The following is a 15,819-nucleotide window of genomic DNA, read 5'->3' as shown; positions in this document are numbered from 1 at the left end:
ACATGCGTCTAAGAGTATTTCCACGTGATAAGCCATTTCGTTGAGCGATCATTTATGGCCAGGTCACTTCTGAAAAAGAGCTATATAGCTCAGTGCGTCTTGCCTGGTAAAATAAAAAAAACAGTTCATAGCTTTTAACTTCCCTGTTGATTTAAGGTACTCAAAGCATTGAATTGAATGTGTGCAGCAGGCAGCAGCAAAAAGCTTTAGTGTTGTAGATGTGGCCGCAGGCCAACTCGTAGATTCTAAATGTTTGCAAACAGGCTGTTATGCGTTATCATTGTATGGGGGCCCACCTGTAAACCAAGATGTTCCATCGCAAGGGATTTTCCAGTTTGAATATTGAAATAAATAAACATTGTCTATCCGTGAGGGGGTAAATCGTTATAGATCTATCCTGAGTTTAGGCCTTACAGGTCCAAGTGGAGGAAATGTGCAGACATAGATGGCCCAAGTGTGCTTGGGCATGCGCATGTATTCACGGGGTACTGGTAAGGGTGCGTATGAGCGTAGAATGTAGTGAGAGCTATGCGAATAGACATGGGCATATCGATATAGGGCAGGTCTACCTCTAGGGCTGGGCAAGGGACCACTGCGGGGGGTGGGCACACAAACGGGCAGGGCACCTATGGGGATGAGCATGTGGGTGCTGCGGTCGATGGCCATGCCCATGGGCAGCGTGTCATCGTCGTTTTCATTGACGGGGCACACAGCGCGGCTGGAGTCCTCCAGGGTCCAGGTCTCCCACTGCGTCTGGAGAGGGCACACACACAGCGGTGGTTATGCCGCAAAGACAAAGAACCCCCCCACGACCATAATAAACTGTTGAAGGCAAATGATGTTGGCGAGCATGGGTTGTGTGGCCAGCATCACGCCCGGCTGCCTTCATCTCCCATGTTTATAAATTGCACCAGGTACTCCTATGAATCCGAGTCGACCTAGAGGAGACCCAGGACTGGTTCAGATATGTTTCACCAAGGTTAGCTCTCAGCAGGAATCAAACTCGTGTTGCCGGGTTCGCAGTGCAGTGCATTAAATCGCTACACTACCACATCCTCGCCAACACAGACACAATACTTTGTTTTTGTTTGCCCCCTTCCCAAGCACTACTCAACTTTTGCAATGGACACAGGGGTTTCAGCAGAACCGTTTGCTCATCTGCACAGACGAAGTGAGCACAGTCCAAGTGCTGGCAGTATAGGACTAATCTTTAAAGGCGAACGATGCTACAAGCAGGACTATCACATTCCACGACTTGATGCAAGGACAAGCTAAGGGAGTATTGCAACAGCGATCTCTTAGAAACAAATCTTGCAGATTTGTATTATGAAAAAAAAATTGTATAAAATAAATCACAAATAAACAAATTAAATATAACACAAACAGGTTCACAGTCACTGGCTTATCGAGAGATATCGCGACTGTCTCCCTCACGGTTTCAACCGTCATTATCTTACATTAGGGTCGGAAGCAAACAACATACTTGTCCCACTGCCATCTCTATAATTAATGTGCACATATCATGTAAATTAGTGTGGTGCCTAATTACAACATTATAATTATGCTTGTTTACCCAGGAAAGCCAGAGTCTAAATATATTTTTTTCAGGCTTGTCCTGCCAAGTCACTCAAAGCAGGGAGCAACGTTGCTGTTGTGTGTCATTCCAATTGAGTAATCTTAAAGTATTTTTTTTTACATTGGAATGTTTTTGCCAGTATCAGTTACGTTTGTACAGCAGAAACTCTGTTATCCGGCGCTTTATCATCCTGAATGCTCTATTAACCGGCATCTGTCATAGAGGGAAATACAAATCTTTTTTCACGTATCCAGAAAAATTCCGATAGCCATCCAGCATCTTGCCGTGCACTTCTCGTAGATCCGTTGTTGTTTGCGGGAGCTACAGAACGCTGCCGAGTGGTGGCGATAGCGACAGTCTGTACATACAGTACTGTTCTACTGTATACTGTACTCTAAATGGCCCCACTGCTTCTCTACAATAAACTTAGAATGCTCTACAACTGACTGGTAGGTACCTCTGGCTGTTGCTGATGAATCTCGTTGTAATCACTGGCGAAACGTCGTACTCGGATTGCAAATGTTGTGGTTTGGCTCTCCAACACACCGATGTGCTGTACTAGTAACGAATTGGCATGTTCTGTTTACGTGACAAACCTTACTAATTGGCTGTGTCGGGTGGTGGCGGGTTTAACAACATATTTATATTTCGATTTAAAGCTTTCGTGACTGCAAGGAATCATCTTCTTTGGTTCTTTCGGTAAAGTCACGTAGAACGAGAATGAAATAATAAAATAAAACGTCGTGAGAATTTTATTGTTTTATTTTATTATTTCATTCTACGTGTCTTTACTGAAAGAACCAAAGAAGAACATATTTATATATTTACGTGATCTAACCCCAAAAAACCTATATTATGTATTTCTTATATCATAGTTAAAATGCAGGCTTAATTTATTTCTTATTTACTTGGAATATTTGGTGAACCGTAAGGTTAACTCTCAGATAACCGGCATATTTTAATAACTGGCACCTTCCACTTCCCATTGATGCAGGATAACAGAGCTTTTGCTGAACGTTGTTTTATAGCGATGGGCAGAAACCGGAGAACCTGGATGCAGCCCACGCAGAACAGGGGGAGAACATACAAACTCTGAGTGGAAACAAACCAAGCCCCTGTGAGGAATGGTTACCACTGCACCACCCCACCACCCAACATAACCACAGTGCAGCCCCAAACAACTGAGCACAGCGAGCAGAGCGTCAACCGAGGCTCAAAGGACAATTCCCAATGGGGGTTTCTCAGCAAAACCGAGATTCCTACTTTGCTTTAAGCCTCTGACACCAACTGCAGAAGGGAAGGCACTTTTTGACCCAGACGATGGAACCAGCAAAAGATAAGGGAGGGGAAAACTCACCGGGTCTTCCTTCTGCTTGGCCAAGAGCCCAACATCGGTGGAAACCGAAGAGGCAGCCACGATGAGGTCCCTGCAATCAAACAAGGCGAGGGATCCTTCAAAACCACACCAAGTCCAAGTATCCCCCTGCTCAAACAAATATGACTGCACAGGTAATGCCCAACATGCAGCCCAACCCAGAAGACCACGTAGCTAACAAGCGGCTGAGAAAACGTACACGTGTGGAACAAACCACCTATTGCTATGTCCAGGGAATATTCTTTGTGCCCATCCATCTGTCTAGTGTTAATGTGAGGGTCTATTAGCACACGCAAAGGATCAGGCTCAGATACAAAAAGTGTCTGCACCTGCCCTAGGAATTTCCTGTGTCGACTCGGCTTTGAATCGGTACTTGTTGTGATGTGTAAACAGCAGCTACTTGTAAGATGACCCAGCCTCACACGGTGGCTATATACAGAGGTGGGGAGATGTTTGTTTTTAGGAATAGGTTTTACCCTTTTAACTGGCACAAAAACTGACACCTTTATTCAAGGCATCATGTTTGCAATAACCATACACAAGCAGTCAAAATGCAAACATTTTGACTGCTTGCAAACATTTTGACTGCTTGCATTGTGGTTATTGCAAACATGATGCCTTGAATAAAGGTGTCAGTTTTTGTGCCAGTTAAAAGGGTAAAACCTATTCCTATATCTTGTTTCTGGCAAAGGAGGTCTCATAATGTTTGTTTTTGTCTCTGTGTGCGTGGGGAGTGGAAGTGTCGCGGTTAACGCGCTGCACTACGAACCCAGGGACCCAAGATTGATTTCTGTTCATGGCCAACACCAGTGGCGATTATCTAAAGCAGTCCTGGGCCTCCCCTAGGTCGACTCAGCCCCAAATGAGCATCTGGTGCGGTGTGTAAACATTGCCACTCAGGAGACACCGGCAGTCGAGCATGGTGCTGGCCACCCACCACTCGCTAACAGCACTTGCCCCAACAGTCTGTTAATGCTATGAGCGGGATCTTATTCTTTGGGTTTTTCGGTAAAGTCAGAGATAGGTTCACAGACAAAAAACTACGAAGGGACCTTGTCTTTTTTGCATGTGTGTGGTTTTGCACTGACCACTCGTCAACGTGGTGCAGGTAGTAGCGGTGCTGCCGCTCCGACTTGGGGGCAAAGCACAGGTCGCTGAAGTTTACGAACTTCTCTTGGGTCTTCTCATCTTTCTTCTGTTACATCATTGCACAGAGCGATAAAACCATACAATTACATACAACACAATCACATACAATGCAACAATACGATAGCACGCAACCCAAGGTCAACAGGTCATCACGGCCATTATTGTTGATACCTCACCATTGCTTCCTTCTCTCTGCTAGATACTGTAGTGGTTGTTTCGGGGGGTGCGTTACCTCCAAGGACTACTGTTGCAATCTCATTACCACGATTTGGCTTTAAGTCTGCCCCTTATTTTACAGGTAATGATGAAGGGTGCACCCCCTAACCCCCGGGTCCACCTCCTCCCCCCCTTCCCCCCCCCAGCACTCCTCACCGGCAGCGTGATGAGGACGAGCTGGGGTGAACAGTCAAGACTTCCATCCGCTGCGGCGTACACGACCGCAAACACGTGCGTGCTGACCCACCACACGTCTAGCACTGCACGCACGCAAACAGGCACACACAGTCTTACACGTGGACGCAAACTGGACAACAACAACAGCCGTTCACCGCTGAGTGGCGATGACATTACAACGGTACTTGTGCCAGCCGAGGTGGACTTTGAGACATGCACGCAGACGCATGCAATTATGCCTACGTATTAACCCAAACACAAATGCGCATACGCATGCATCGTCATACTTTTACATAAAATAAAAAATACAAAAGTTCCACAGCATAGCCTATAAAGACTATTGGGTCAAGGGCTGTTAGCAAGTAACCTATAAAAATAGGCCTGGGGCATGGTCAGGAATACCTCTGGCCACCTTTGTCACTACAGTGCTGATGTTTATACAACATATTGGCACTTCATTTAAGGCTAAGTTGACCGAGAGGAGGCATGGGACCAGTTCTGATATCACTCACCAATGGTGTTAGGCAAGGCTGCAAATCAAACTCAGGTCTCTGGGTTTGAAGCGCTGTATGCTTACGAATGCGTCACCACTCCACACACATACACACACAAGTACGTACACGCAAACACACGTACCGTATATACAGAAAACAGACACGTACACATTCATAAAGACAGAAACACTCTCACTGAAGTTTACACAGTAAACAAGCAGGGTAGACAGTAGAATGGCACGTTATACTGTACACACAATACGCCTGATACGCAAACGATATACACACAACCTGTTGACAAAAAAGACACCGTGCAGAAAACGATCGGGGCAGGATAGGGTAAACAATTCGGAAGACTGGAATACAACGTGGTAACACAGTATTGCAGATGTAACCAGGAAGAGGAGGTTACAATGGGAGGAGGGCACACGTGTACAGGATAGAGGACAGGTTACCAAGAACGGCATTGGCGCTCTACACCTTGGGACTGTGCGCGCACGCGTTTCCGTACCTCTCACCGGGTCCTCGGCGTAAAAGGGGGCACAGGGAATCTGCCGCTTCTCCTGCAGGCTCTGCACTCAAACACAACGTCCACACGGGAGGATACTTACGAACCGCGGAGGCGGTCAGGTGGAAGCAGAGGGCTCACGATGGCTATGTTCAGATGCGCAGAGCGAACACCGCCGAGATGCTGGATTCGTACACAGGCTTCAAACACCCGTAATTAAACCGTTCAACGTTCCCATCACATCTACTTGCCCAACAACATATGTAACATTGTCGACCAGTCACCCGCACTTCCACCGGAGCCACCTGGCCAGGCAATCTGTACCAGATGGAAATTCCCCAGCTTCAGCCATGGAATGGTCCTCCTCAAACTACGTAGCCATAAATCAATGGTGAACAGTGATGGAGCCAGAGAGAACATGACCCTCATACCCCAACGTGTACTGTGGCCGAGGTCACCACCGCACAGGGTACTCGGTTCGCTGTACGGTTGAGTTGCCCAGGTGAGGCCCAGGACAGTTTAAAATACCATGTTCCACTCATGTGAATATTGAGTCATTGTGTCCAGATTGCCAGTACAGTGTTGGGGCAAGTGCTGTTAGCGAGCACCATTTAAGGCCAACACGACACACGAAAGAGTGGGTGGCCAGCAACACACACGGGCTGCTCTTGTCTCCCGAGTGGCCGTGTTTACACACCGCTCCAGGTACTCATTTAAGGCAGAGACCACCTAGAGGAGACACAGGAGCTGCTCAGATATTCGTCACCGATGTCGATTGTGAGCGGACTAACTCGGATTACTGGGTTCATAGCACAGTTTGCTAACCAATGCGTGCAAAAACATATGCCCACACTCCACAAAAGACAAATGCACACGCATTTCCACACACACAATAATAACACATCCTCAGAGTACATAACAAACACAGACGGACTTACCTGTGTGTACTGAGCCATGGTTCCATTTATTTTCCCACACACCAACTGCTTTCCCTTTGGACTCCAGCAAACTGCACAAACGGGTACAAACAGCGTACCTCAATTAAATACTTCATGAAGAAGCTTACTGAGAAGCATACGTGTGTGTGTGTCGGTGCACAAATAGGGGAACACAGGTGGTGCATCTGCCAGTCATCTCAGTCAGTCAACCCACGGCACCTGAGTCCTCCAGCCAGTGAGCCTTCGACACTTCACGCGGCCGCAAAGGGCACCTAGCCTGGCACAAGCGCCGTGGTGATGTCATCGCCACTTAGTGGCGAATGGCGGCTGTAATTGCTGTTGCGTGATTCGGGGAGCAAAAGCGTAGTGGTTAGCGCACTGGACTACGAACCTGGCGACCCGAGTTAGATTCCCCGCTCGTGACCAATAACAGTAGTGAATGTGAACCATGGCTGGGTCTCCCTTAGGTCGACTCCGCTTTAAATGACCACCTCGTGCCATGTGCATCAGCACTGGGGAGACGAAGGCAGCCGGGAGTGATGTTGGCCACCCAACCCTCGTGTGCCGCACCTGCCTTCACAGGCGCTCGCCAACAGGACTTGCCCTAACAGTCTGTTCAAGGCGAGACATGGAATCTTTGTCTTTATGTGTGCGATTTTGTGTGTCTACGCTCTCGATCCCTCAACATTATTGCAGCAACCAGTCCGTCTCTCCACGTACAACCAGACGTAAAACTACCGGCAAAAACCTTCAGCTTAAGTGTTTTCCGGTGAGCACAGATGCAGTAAGAAATTGTATAAGACACATGAGGATGAGCTCTGTAGACTTCCCACATTGTGGTAGTAATGTTTATTTAAGCTGGAGAGATGATTACGATGGATTAAGCCAACCTCAAACGAGGATATAAAAATAATCTGTTAGAACAAGACCGTGTCTTGTGCATTCATGTAATTTGAGTTGTAAGGAAACACGTCGTGTGGTCAGAGCATGAGACTCAGAGTTGGATGAATGCAGTTCGATTCCTGGCCCGGATTTTTACTCAACCCATCATTGTCATCATGATCATCATCCCCAATGTGTGCTTTTTAAAAATTCGTGCAGATTTTATGTAAGTCGATAGTTGTCATCCTTTAGGAAGCCAGGCGCCTGCTCTTGCGTGGCATCGGGTCAGTGGCAGCGAGGACTCATGGGAAGCGTGAGGGCGGGGACGGGGTTCGTACTGGCGGTGACGCTGGCGCTTGGCGGCAGGGACGCGGAGATGCAGGGCGGCCCTGACACATCCAGCACGTGCGCCCCGCCGTCCGACAGGCACACGGCCGCCACCGACGGCGCGGCCGGGTTCCACTTCATGTCGAGGGCGCATGTGTCGGCAGCGCCCGGCAGGTGCAGCACGGAGAAGGGGGCGGCACGACCCTGCACGGCACCATCAATCTGTTACAATATCGTCACACGGGATTATACGGCAACGACCTGACAGCGCAATCGCCGTCAACGCTGCGAGCGTGACGCACGGCACGCAGAGAGGGGTTCATGCGCTCCTAAGCGTGACGCCCCACGGTATCAACAACACCCTGTTACGGCACAGGTGTGCATCCACAGCCCTATTGTCCATCCACTGCTGGATGAGGGCCTCCCCATGCCATGTGGGTCGTGGAGGTTATTGGACCCAACTTCACCTCATTGGTCACTGTGGGTTAGTGATGGTAGGGAGCACAGGTCCAATAGCCTGCTTATTTATTTTGTTATTTTTTTTACCTCCACGACGCTCATATGATATAATTTTACGTCGAACTAGGACTCATCTCTTAGAGAGAGGGTAATTGCCTATGAACATCTGCTTATTCATTTTAACATTTATATTCTTCACAACAAAGCTCGTAATTAGTTTGTGTCATGCAACAAGTCGGTATAGCTTTGCATGCTGTTAAATGTTTGAGCTTTAGAATTGTGATTTTTTATTTCTATTACATTCCTAAGTGTTCCCATAGAAAATACATTATAAGCATGACTGCATGGCTGGGTAGCTGTGTGGCTGGCTGGTTGATACCGAGTGACTATGCTTGAGAGACTAAGTGGCTATATGGCTGTGCATTTTAGAGAATTGGTGACTGGGATGTTGGATGAGTGTATGGCAAGGTGAGTGACATATGCAGTGGCTGGGTGAGTGAGAGGCAGGGTGGCTATACGTTTGAGAGACTGGGTGAGTGTATGACTGGATGAGTGAAACTGAGTGGTTGGGAGAGTGACAGACTGGGTGACTGTTTGAGAGCCTGGGTGAGTGTATGGCTGTATATTTGAGAGACTGGGTGAGTGTATGGCTTTACGTTTGACAGACTGGGTGAGTGTATGGCTGTATGTTTGAGAGACTGGGTGAGTGTATGGCTGTATATTTGAGAGACTGGGTGAGTGTATGGCTGTATATTTGAGAGACTGCGTGAGTGTATGGCTGCATGTTTGAGAGACTGGGTGAGTGTATGGCTGTATATTTGAGAGACTGGGTGAGTGTATGGCTGCATGTTTGAGAGACTGGGTGAGTGTATGGCTGTATGTATGAGAGACTGGGTGAGTGTATGGCTGTATATTTGAGAGACTGGGTGAGTGTATGGCTGCATGTTTGAGAGACTGGGTGAGTGTATGGCTGTATGTTTGAGAGACTGGGTGAGTGTATGGCTGTATATTTGAGAGACTGGGTGAGTGTATGGCTGTATATTTGAGAGACTTGGTGAGTGTATGGCTGTATGTTTGAGAGACTGGGTGAGTGTATGGCTGTATGTTTGAGAGACTGGGTGAGTGTATGGCTGTATGTTTGACAGACTGGGTGAGTGTATGGCTTTACGTTTGACAGACTGGGTGAGTGTATGGCTGCATGTTTTAGAGACTGGGTGAGTGTATGGCTGTATGTTTGACAGACTGGGTGAGTGTATGGCTTTACGTTTGACAGACTGGGTGAGTGTATGGCTGCATGTTTGAGAGACCGGGTGAGTGTATGGCTTTACGTTTGACAGACTGGGTGAGTGTATGGCTGTATGTTTGAGAGACCGGGTGAGTGTATGGCTGTATGTTTGAGAGACCGGGTGAGTGTATGGCTGTATGTTTGACAGACTGGGTGAGTGTATGGCTGTATATTTGAGAGACTTGGTGAGTGTATGGCTGTATATTTGAGAGACTTGGTGAGTGTATGGCTGTATGTTTGAGAGACTGGGCGAGTGTACGGCTATACGTTTGAGAGTAATGGGTGCACGATACACTGGATGGCTGCACGTCAGCCGAGCCGAGTGCAGAAGTCATCGGGCGAGACAGCTGAATGTTGAGGTCATCGATCACCTTCTTGGCGAGTGCACGGACGTCGTAGAAGTGCACGGCGGTGCCGGGCGCGTGGCGTAGGCACAGTGCGAGCGTGAGCTCGTCCGACGACAGCGACATCTGGTGCGGTTGCTGGGGCAAGAGCAGCTCCACGTGCTCCACGTCCTCCACTGGAGAAGGGGAAGGGGGGGACACACGGCGCTCGTGAACACCAAGCAAAAAAACCAGCAGCCCTTCAAGCCATGTTACTCGGCAGCAGAGCGCGCGGCTCATAATCCAAAGGTTTGCGAGTTAAAATCATCGTTGGGGCTTGTATTTACTGTATGTAAGTATGTAGAACATCTTTCGCACCATACGTAGCCAGCCATGCTAATTGGATGTGCAGGTGGGGGGAAGGCAACATACTAAACACAAAAAGCAGTCGCCTCAGCCCATTATCCCTCTGGGGTCGATAAAGTGAGTACCAAATTTTAACATGTAGGCTTTCCTGACCCATATTAGCCATGAGGAAACAGTTTTTTGGGTTAGGTCGAGTAAATGTGAATATGTCCTACATCCACCTCAATAGACAATTCGTCAAGTTTGTCACATGAATGGAACGTGCCAATTTATTACTACTTGCAGCACACCGGTGTGTTGGTGAATCCACAACATTTACAATTGAGTACGGTGATTGCTGCTTTTTGTGTTTAGTTTGTAGTCCTTCCCCCGCACCTCCGATTGGCATGGTTGTCTACGTACAGTGCTAAAGAAGTTCATCATACATACATATATTACAACCAACACCATCTGGCGATTTTGCCAGACTTATGAAGATGTGTTCCTGTTTTTCGGTCTTAAATAGGGGAAGGTGATATCATCACTGTGCGCCTACAAGTGAGTAGGACCTAGGGGGTTAATGTATTTATATAAATTATGTTGATATAAAATTATACATGTAACTTGTTAGATTTGTCAGTTCATCACCTGAGATTATTAGTTATATGTGAAATAGTTGATAGTTGTGCATTAACGTGTGTTTGTGTTCTATGCAGAAACTGTGGTGCGCGTGTTGATTCGGTTTTGTGTTGTGCAGAGCCCGTGGCGTATGCACAATGTGCCGAGTGTAATTTTAGTATTGTGTGTCTGGATATAAAGTAAGGGTGTTGTGTGAATGGTATGTGTGTTGTGTGTAAGATACGAAAGGATCAGTAGTGTTGCATTAAAAGCTGTATCGATTTCAATGAAAGAACATTAACTATTGTATTGCAGTTATTACTAAATGATACGTTTCCAAGCAGCAATAAGCAAATAGCTATCAGAACCGTTGAAACCATTTGTATTTCTCGCAATTTCAATAGATGCTCTCCAACACACCTGTGTACTGCAGTAATAATAAATGGCACGTTCTGATCATGTAACAAACCTTACTAATTTTCTGTGTCGGGTGGAAGTGGGTGTATGACACATTTACATTCACGTGACCAAACCAAAAAAACGTTACCACCACTTTGTGGCCAAGTCAGCAGTGGTTGTCCTATGAAGAGAGTCACTCTCACCATCAGAATGTCGAATTTCTATCACTGGCTCTACAGGGCTGTACACAGGAGATGACCACTGCCTAAATACTAATTTGAGCAGGAAATTACCTTTTGGAGAGACACACCGAGGCTGCGAGTCCCAGCCTACACAACACGAACTTAAATCCTTGTTGATGGGAAAACCGACTTAAGGTCATGCACACCATCACAGCACTATCAAGATGTCACTGACATCACTACCTTGAGTTGACATGCAATGTCAACGGAGAGAGGTCATTAAACAACAAGCTTGACAAATATGTCCCGAGTATTTGTCCTCGTCAGCGGAGCTTCACGCTTTTGTGAGATAGCCTGGGGGACACGGCATCAGCGCATCAGCGCGCATCTACAGGGCAATGGCTCATGACAACGCGATGGGTCACGCCAGCCTTTATCATAACCAGTGAAATATTTCAACTACATCGTAAAAGTTAACGCGTAATCATCAGTTTTAACTTTGCCCACCATTGCGATGGGCTTGAGTGGGCCTAAGAAAGAACCCACCGATTGGGGGTGGGCAGGGAAATGGGGTGGAAGTAATGAGAGGTTTACAGCTCAATCAGGATGTTCTCCGCAATGGGAGGGTTGCACTGCTGTGAGAGATCCGAATGGATTCTCATGACGAATTATTGCCTCCTGAACATCTAATTGGTGACGATGACAGCTTCACAGAAGATTTGCGTTACATCGACATCGTCACAAAATAACACCTGTTAAGGAGGCAACGATTCACAATCGGGATAACGATGGGGGAGAAAAAGAATTCCTCCTCACCCACGGTGTCCATGTCCCCGCCCAGCGTGTTGGCCGCCACGAGGCTGCGCGTCTCGTACACACGCAGGCCTGAGGGGACGCCCACGAACAGCAGGCCGTAGCGACTGGACACGGCCAGGAGGCTCACGCGGTCGCAGGGCAGCAAGCCCGGTGGCACAAACGCACGCACGCGCTTCATCTGCCGGAACTGGAACTCCTGGGGGTGAACGCCAAGAGGGAGGGGGGGGGGTGGAGCGGTTATAAACGCAGCTTCACGGAAGATCTGCGTTACATTCAGTTTCATTTATTAGGTATAGCCCTGTGAGCCATGCGGCTCTTGACTCGGGTGCAACCGCAACAAACAAAAACATGAACAACACATAATAATCACAATACCCGTAAAGGAGGCAACGATCCACCCACTTCGTGATTTGATGGACCGCGATTATCCAGTCATGATCTGATTCTTGATTGCACTTGTGTGTGCAGAATGCAGTGGTTAGACACACATACTCACCCCCTGCTCACACTCACTTCAGACTCACCACACTCACCCTCAAACTGCATGGCAGCTCACACTCATACACTGCACTATACACCACACAATACACCACGCAATACACCACGCAATACACCACGCAATACACCACGCAATACACCACGCAATACACCACGCAATACACCACGCAATACCTCACACAATACACCACACAATACACAACACTATACACCACACTATACACCACGCAATACACCACGCAATCCACCACATGCTACACTATATAACTAAATTATATCAGACTACAATATCTACCATACACTACTTTACACGATAATGTACACCACACTGGACAATCTATATCCTAATGTACATTAAGTAGTGTACATTAAATAAAACGCACACACATAAACATGCAAACACAAATACAACATAAATACAGACAAACGAACAGACATAAATACACAAACACTTATGTTCGTTAATTAATACCCTAACAGAGGCTCACAAAACGCTCGCAAAACCATGCCAGGCACACTGAGACCACGTGAAATGTCGAAGGCCCGCTGGCTGGAGGTCACAGAAGAGACCCAGGTGCCATGAGCTGACTGGCAGATGCACCCGCTGTGCTGCCCACTATGCCAACTCCTCTGCGTTTTATACGCCCGGCGTTCCACTCGTTGTTGTGAGCGTCAATTCTCTGCCCTCCGTTATTGCGGGAGGGCGATTGTCTCCAAGTCCCCAGCAGTGTCCTTCACAAATCTCATCCACAGAGACCGAATCTGACAACGCTGGTAACAATCTTCGGCAAGTCCACTCAGCTCCACATCGTCCTGTACCAGATCAGTCCATCTCTTCTCCAGCCCGTGCCGTGCAAGTTCATCCCCCTCTATCCGACCAAACAGAAGCTGTATTAGCATGTAGTGGTTGGGCATGCGGGCTACGTGACCCAGCCAACGCAGCCTTAGCATGTCGGAGGAACTCACTGATGGGAATATGTCCAGATCTGTCATGAATCTGTGATCTCACAGAATCCAGCCTGGTTAAACCTCAGGATGGATCGTAGGCAGGATATTCCTTTAGATGGCTCTACGTGTCGCAAGCATTGAACAGGGAGGGCATGACGGTGGCCGAGAAGACTCGGATTTGTGTTAAGTGACAGACCAGGTAGTTTCCACACAGCGTTACGCAGCCGATTAAAAGACAATTGCTCTCCACTGATTCGGAGTTGAGATCTCGGGGTGCCAAACCGGACAGCCGCTTATAAGCACAATCGCTGAGGCACGGAAACGTCTCCACTCTCTACACGACTGCCCCCCCAACAACATCACTCGTGGGGGAGTTTGAGGTGGTGAGGATCTGATGATATAAAATATACCCAAGGCAAATGCTTAGTTTTGGTGGGCCTGATGGTAAATAATAATACAAAATAACACATTTACTCAAACTATTACACGGAAAAAAGTATGTGTGTGTATTAAAACGATGACAATATTAAAGTACTTAGTTTAACACGCGTAAATGTCCATAAACCCGGCACCACCCGACACAGCCAACTAGTAAGGGGTTTGTCACGTAAACAGAACATGACAATTAGTCATTAGTACAGCACACCGGTGTGTTGGAGAGTAAACCCACAACATTTACAATCCGAGTACGACGTTTCGCCAGCAAATACAGCTAGCATCGTCAGAAGGGCAGCCAGATTTGTGTTCGCAAGTGAACGACATCACGCATCTACCCCTCTATGCATTTTATCTTCGGTTAACTTTAGGCGACGGCGGCTCCTTAAGGTGCCACGGCATCGTGACAGAATACTACGCGCCCGAGAGACAGTGTACACACAACAGGAAGACGTCAAATCTGCGTGCTCAGTTAATCATTAACATCGCGACACTGCGAGAGACGGCTTGAGGAGGCGTGGAATCGTCCAGCAGTGGAGTGAGAATGACGACGACGACGGAGTCCGAACCGCAGCAGGGGGCCTCGCTCGGCGGTGGCCAAGGCGCCGGAGAAATTGGCGCCAAAGCAAGCGGTGAATTCTCTGACGCTCGTTACCTTCATGTCCCTGTCCGGTGCGTAGCTCTCGTCCACCATGGCTGGTGGGTTTTCTGAGGGAACTCTGGGGAAGGGAAGGAGGCAGTGGACGAGGGAGGGGAGCGGCGTGGATCCGACTTTAACGTGAGGGACGCGCGCGTGAACACTCAAAGCGCGCGGCCATGCTGCGGGTTCTACCACCTCGCTCCTCACTGGGGGGGGAGGGTAAGGAAATTACGGATTACTAATCACGCATTATGTGTCGTGTGGTGGTTAACTCACGTACAGATACAACATATATGTATTTTTCATTTATATTTTTAACAAATAGGTGTTTCGATAATTGTGATGTGCTACAGTTTCGTTTTAGAAAACTCCCCCCCCCCCCCCTTAAATCGTCTGATAGTAGGAATGGTCCAAGGCTCCGTCACTCGATTCTCGATTTAAATGCAATAGATTCTAGAATCTATTATGTTTCATTGCAATAGTCGCTGCAGTTTGGTAGAGTGGGTACTAAATAGTGGTTCGTGTGGAGGGTCCATCTTGTGTCGCGTTGCACTTGTGCCAACGACACATTTTTTTACAGCGAAGCTTACGCGAATCCGACGTACAACAATCGATGCTAAATGTACGATTTAAATGTGTTAATCCGATTCTTATCGACGATCGATCCCCATGGCCGTCTCCACTGCGGCCCTGTCCAAATGGACCAAGGGTCAGCAGCCTGCGACTCTTTGGCTGCCCCGTTACCTTCATGTCCTTATCCCCATCGTCGTTGATGTAAAGCGTCTTCAGATTGTATGAAATGCGCTATGTATGGGGACTTCCTCAACCTACGAACATTCGACTTAGGGGCCGTCCATAAATCACGTCACGCGATTTTGGACGATTTTTGACCCCCTCCTTCGTCACACGGCGTCACAAAAAGTCAGAACCCCCCTCAAATGTGACGTCACAAAGCTCTGCCCCCCCCCCCAAAAAAAAATTAAACATGCTTCAAATCGCTTTAAACTATTGTCATTGTAGTGCGTATTTAATGTGGCGCTGCACCTTGATGTAGGAGAAAACATTTAATAAAAAGTCTAATTAAGTAGAACGTGTTGTCTATATTTATTTAAAGTTGCTCATTTTGATGTGACGTCACATTTCTCAAACCCCAGCCTACTCGTCACATATCGTCACAAATGTCTGACCCCCCCCCCCCCCCCCGGTGCGTGACGTCATTCATGGACGTC

At 47.7% G+C, this 15,819-nt stretch overlaps 1 protein-coding gene across 2 annotated transcripts in view; it reads right to left on the bottom strand.

Moving 5' to 3' along the window:
• NUP214 (nucleoporin 214) overlaps positions 1-15,508 on the bottom strand; it is a 46,941-nt gene extending 31,433 nt beyond the window's left edge. The window contains exons 1-11 of one of the 2 annotated variants that reach the window (XM_032973332.2): positions 15,335-15,508; positions 14,606-14,669; positions 12,070-12,265; positions 9,758-9,906; positions 7,654-7,864; positions 6,434-6,504; positions 5,499-5,559; positions 4,473-4,576; positions 4,040-4,146; positions 2,934-3,003; positions 627-753 (exon numbers count right to left, since the gene is read on the bottom strand). In XM_032973332.2, coding sequence (XP_032829223.2) covers positions 627-753; positions 2,934-3,003; positions 4,040-4,146; positions 4,473-4,576; positions 5,499-5,559; positions 6,434-6,504; positions 7,654-7,864; positions 9,758-9,906; positions 12,070-12,265; positions 14,606-14,644 — 1,135 coding nt within the window. In that variant the 5' untranslated portion in view covers positions 14,645-14,669; positions 15,335-15,508. Of the gene's footprint in view, positions 1-626; positions 754-2,933; positions 3,004-4,039; positions 4,147-4,472; positions 4,577-5,498; positions 5,560-6,433; positions 6,505-7,653; positions 7,865-9,757; positions 9,907-12,069; positions 12,266-14,605; positions 14,811-15,334 lie in introns of those variants that run through there. The other variant, XM_032973333.2, reaches the window with a different exon arrangement.
• Between the last annotated feature and the right edge of the window lie 311 nt (positions 15,509-15,819).

This window comes from Petromyzon marinus, chromosome 50 (assembly GCF_048934315.1).
Source record: "Petromyzon marinus isolate PM22_M1 ecotype Great Lakes invasive population chromosome 50, UKy_Petmar_22M1.pri1.0, whole genome shotgun sequence".
In the NCBI taxonomy this organism is placed as follows: Eukaryota; Metazoa; Chordata; class Hyperoartia; order Petromyzontiformes; family Petromyzontidae; genus Petromyzon; species Petromyzon marinus.
Note: the sequence above shows the minus strand (reverse complement) of the source record. Positions and strands in the feature narration are given on the sequence as shown.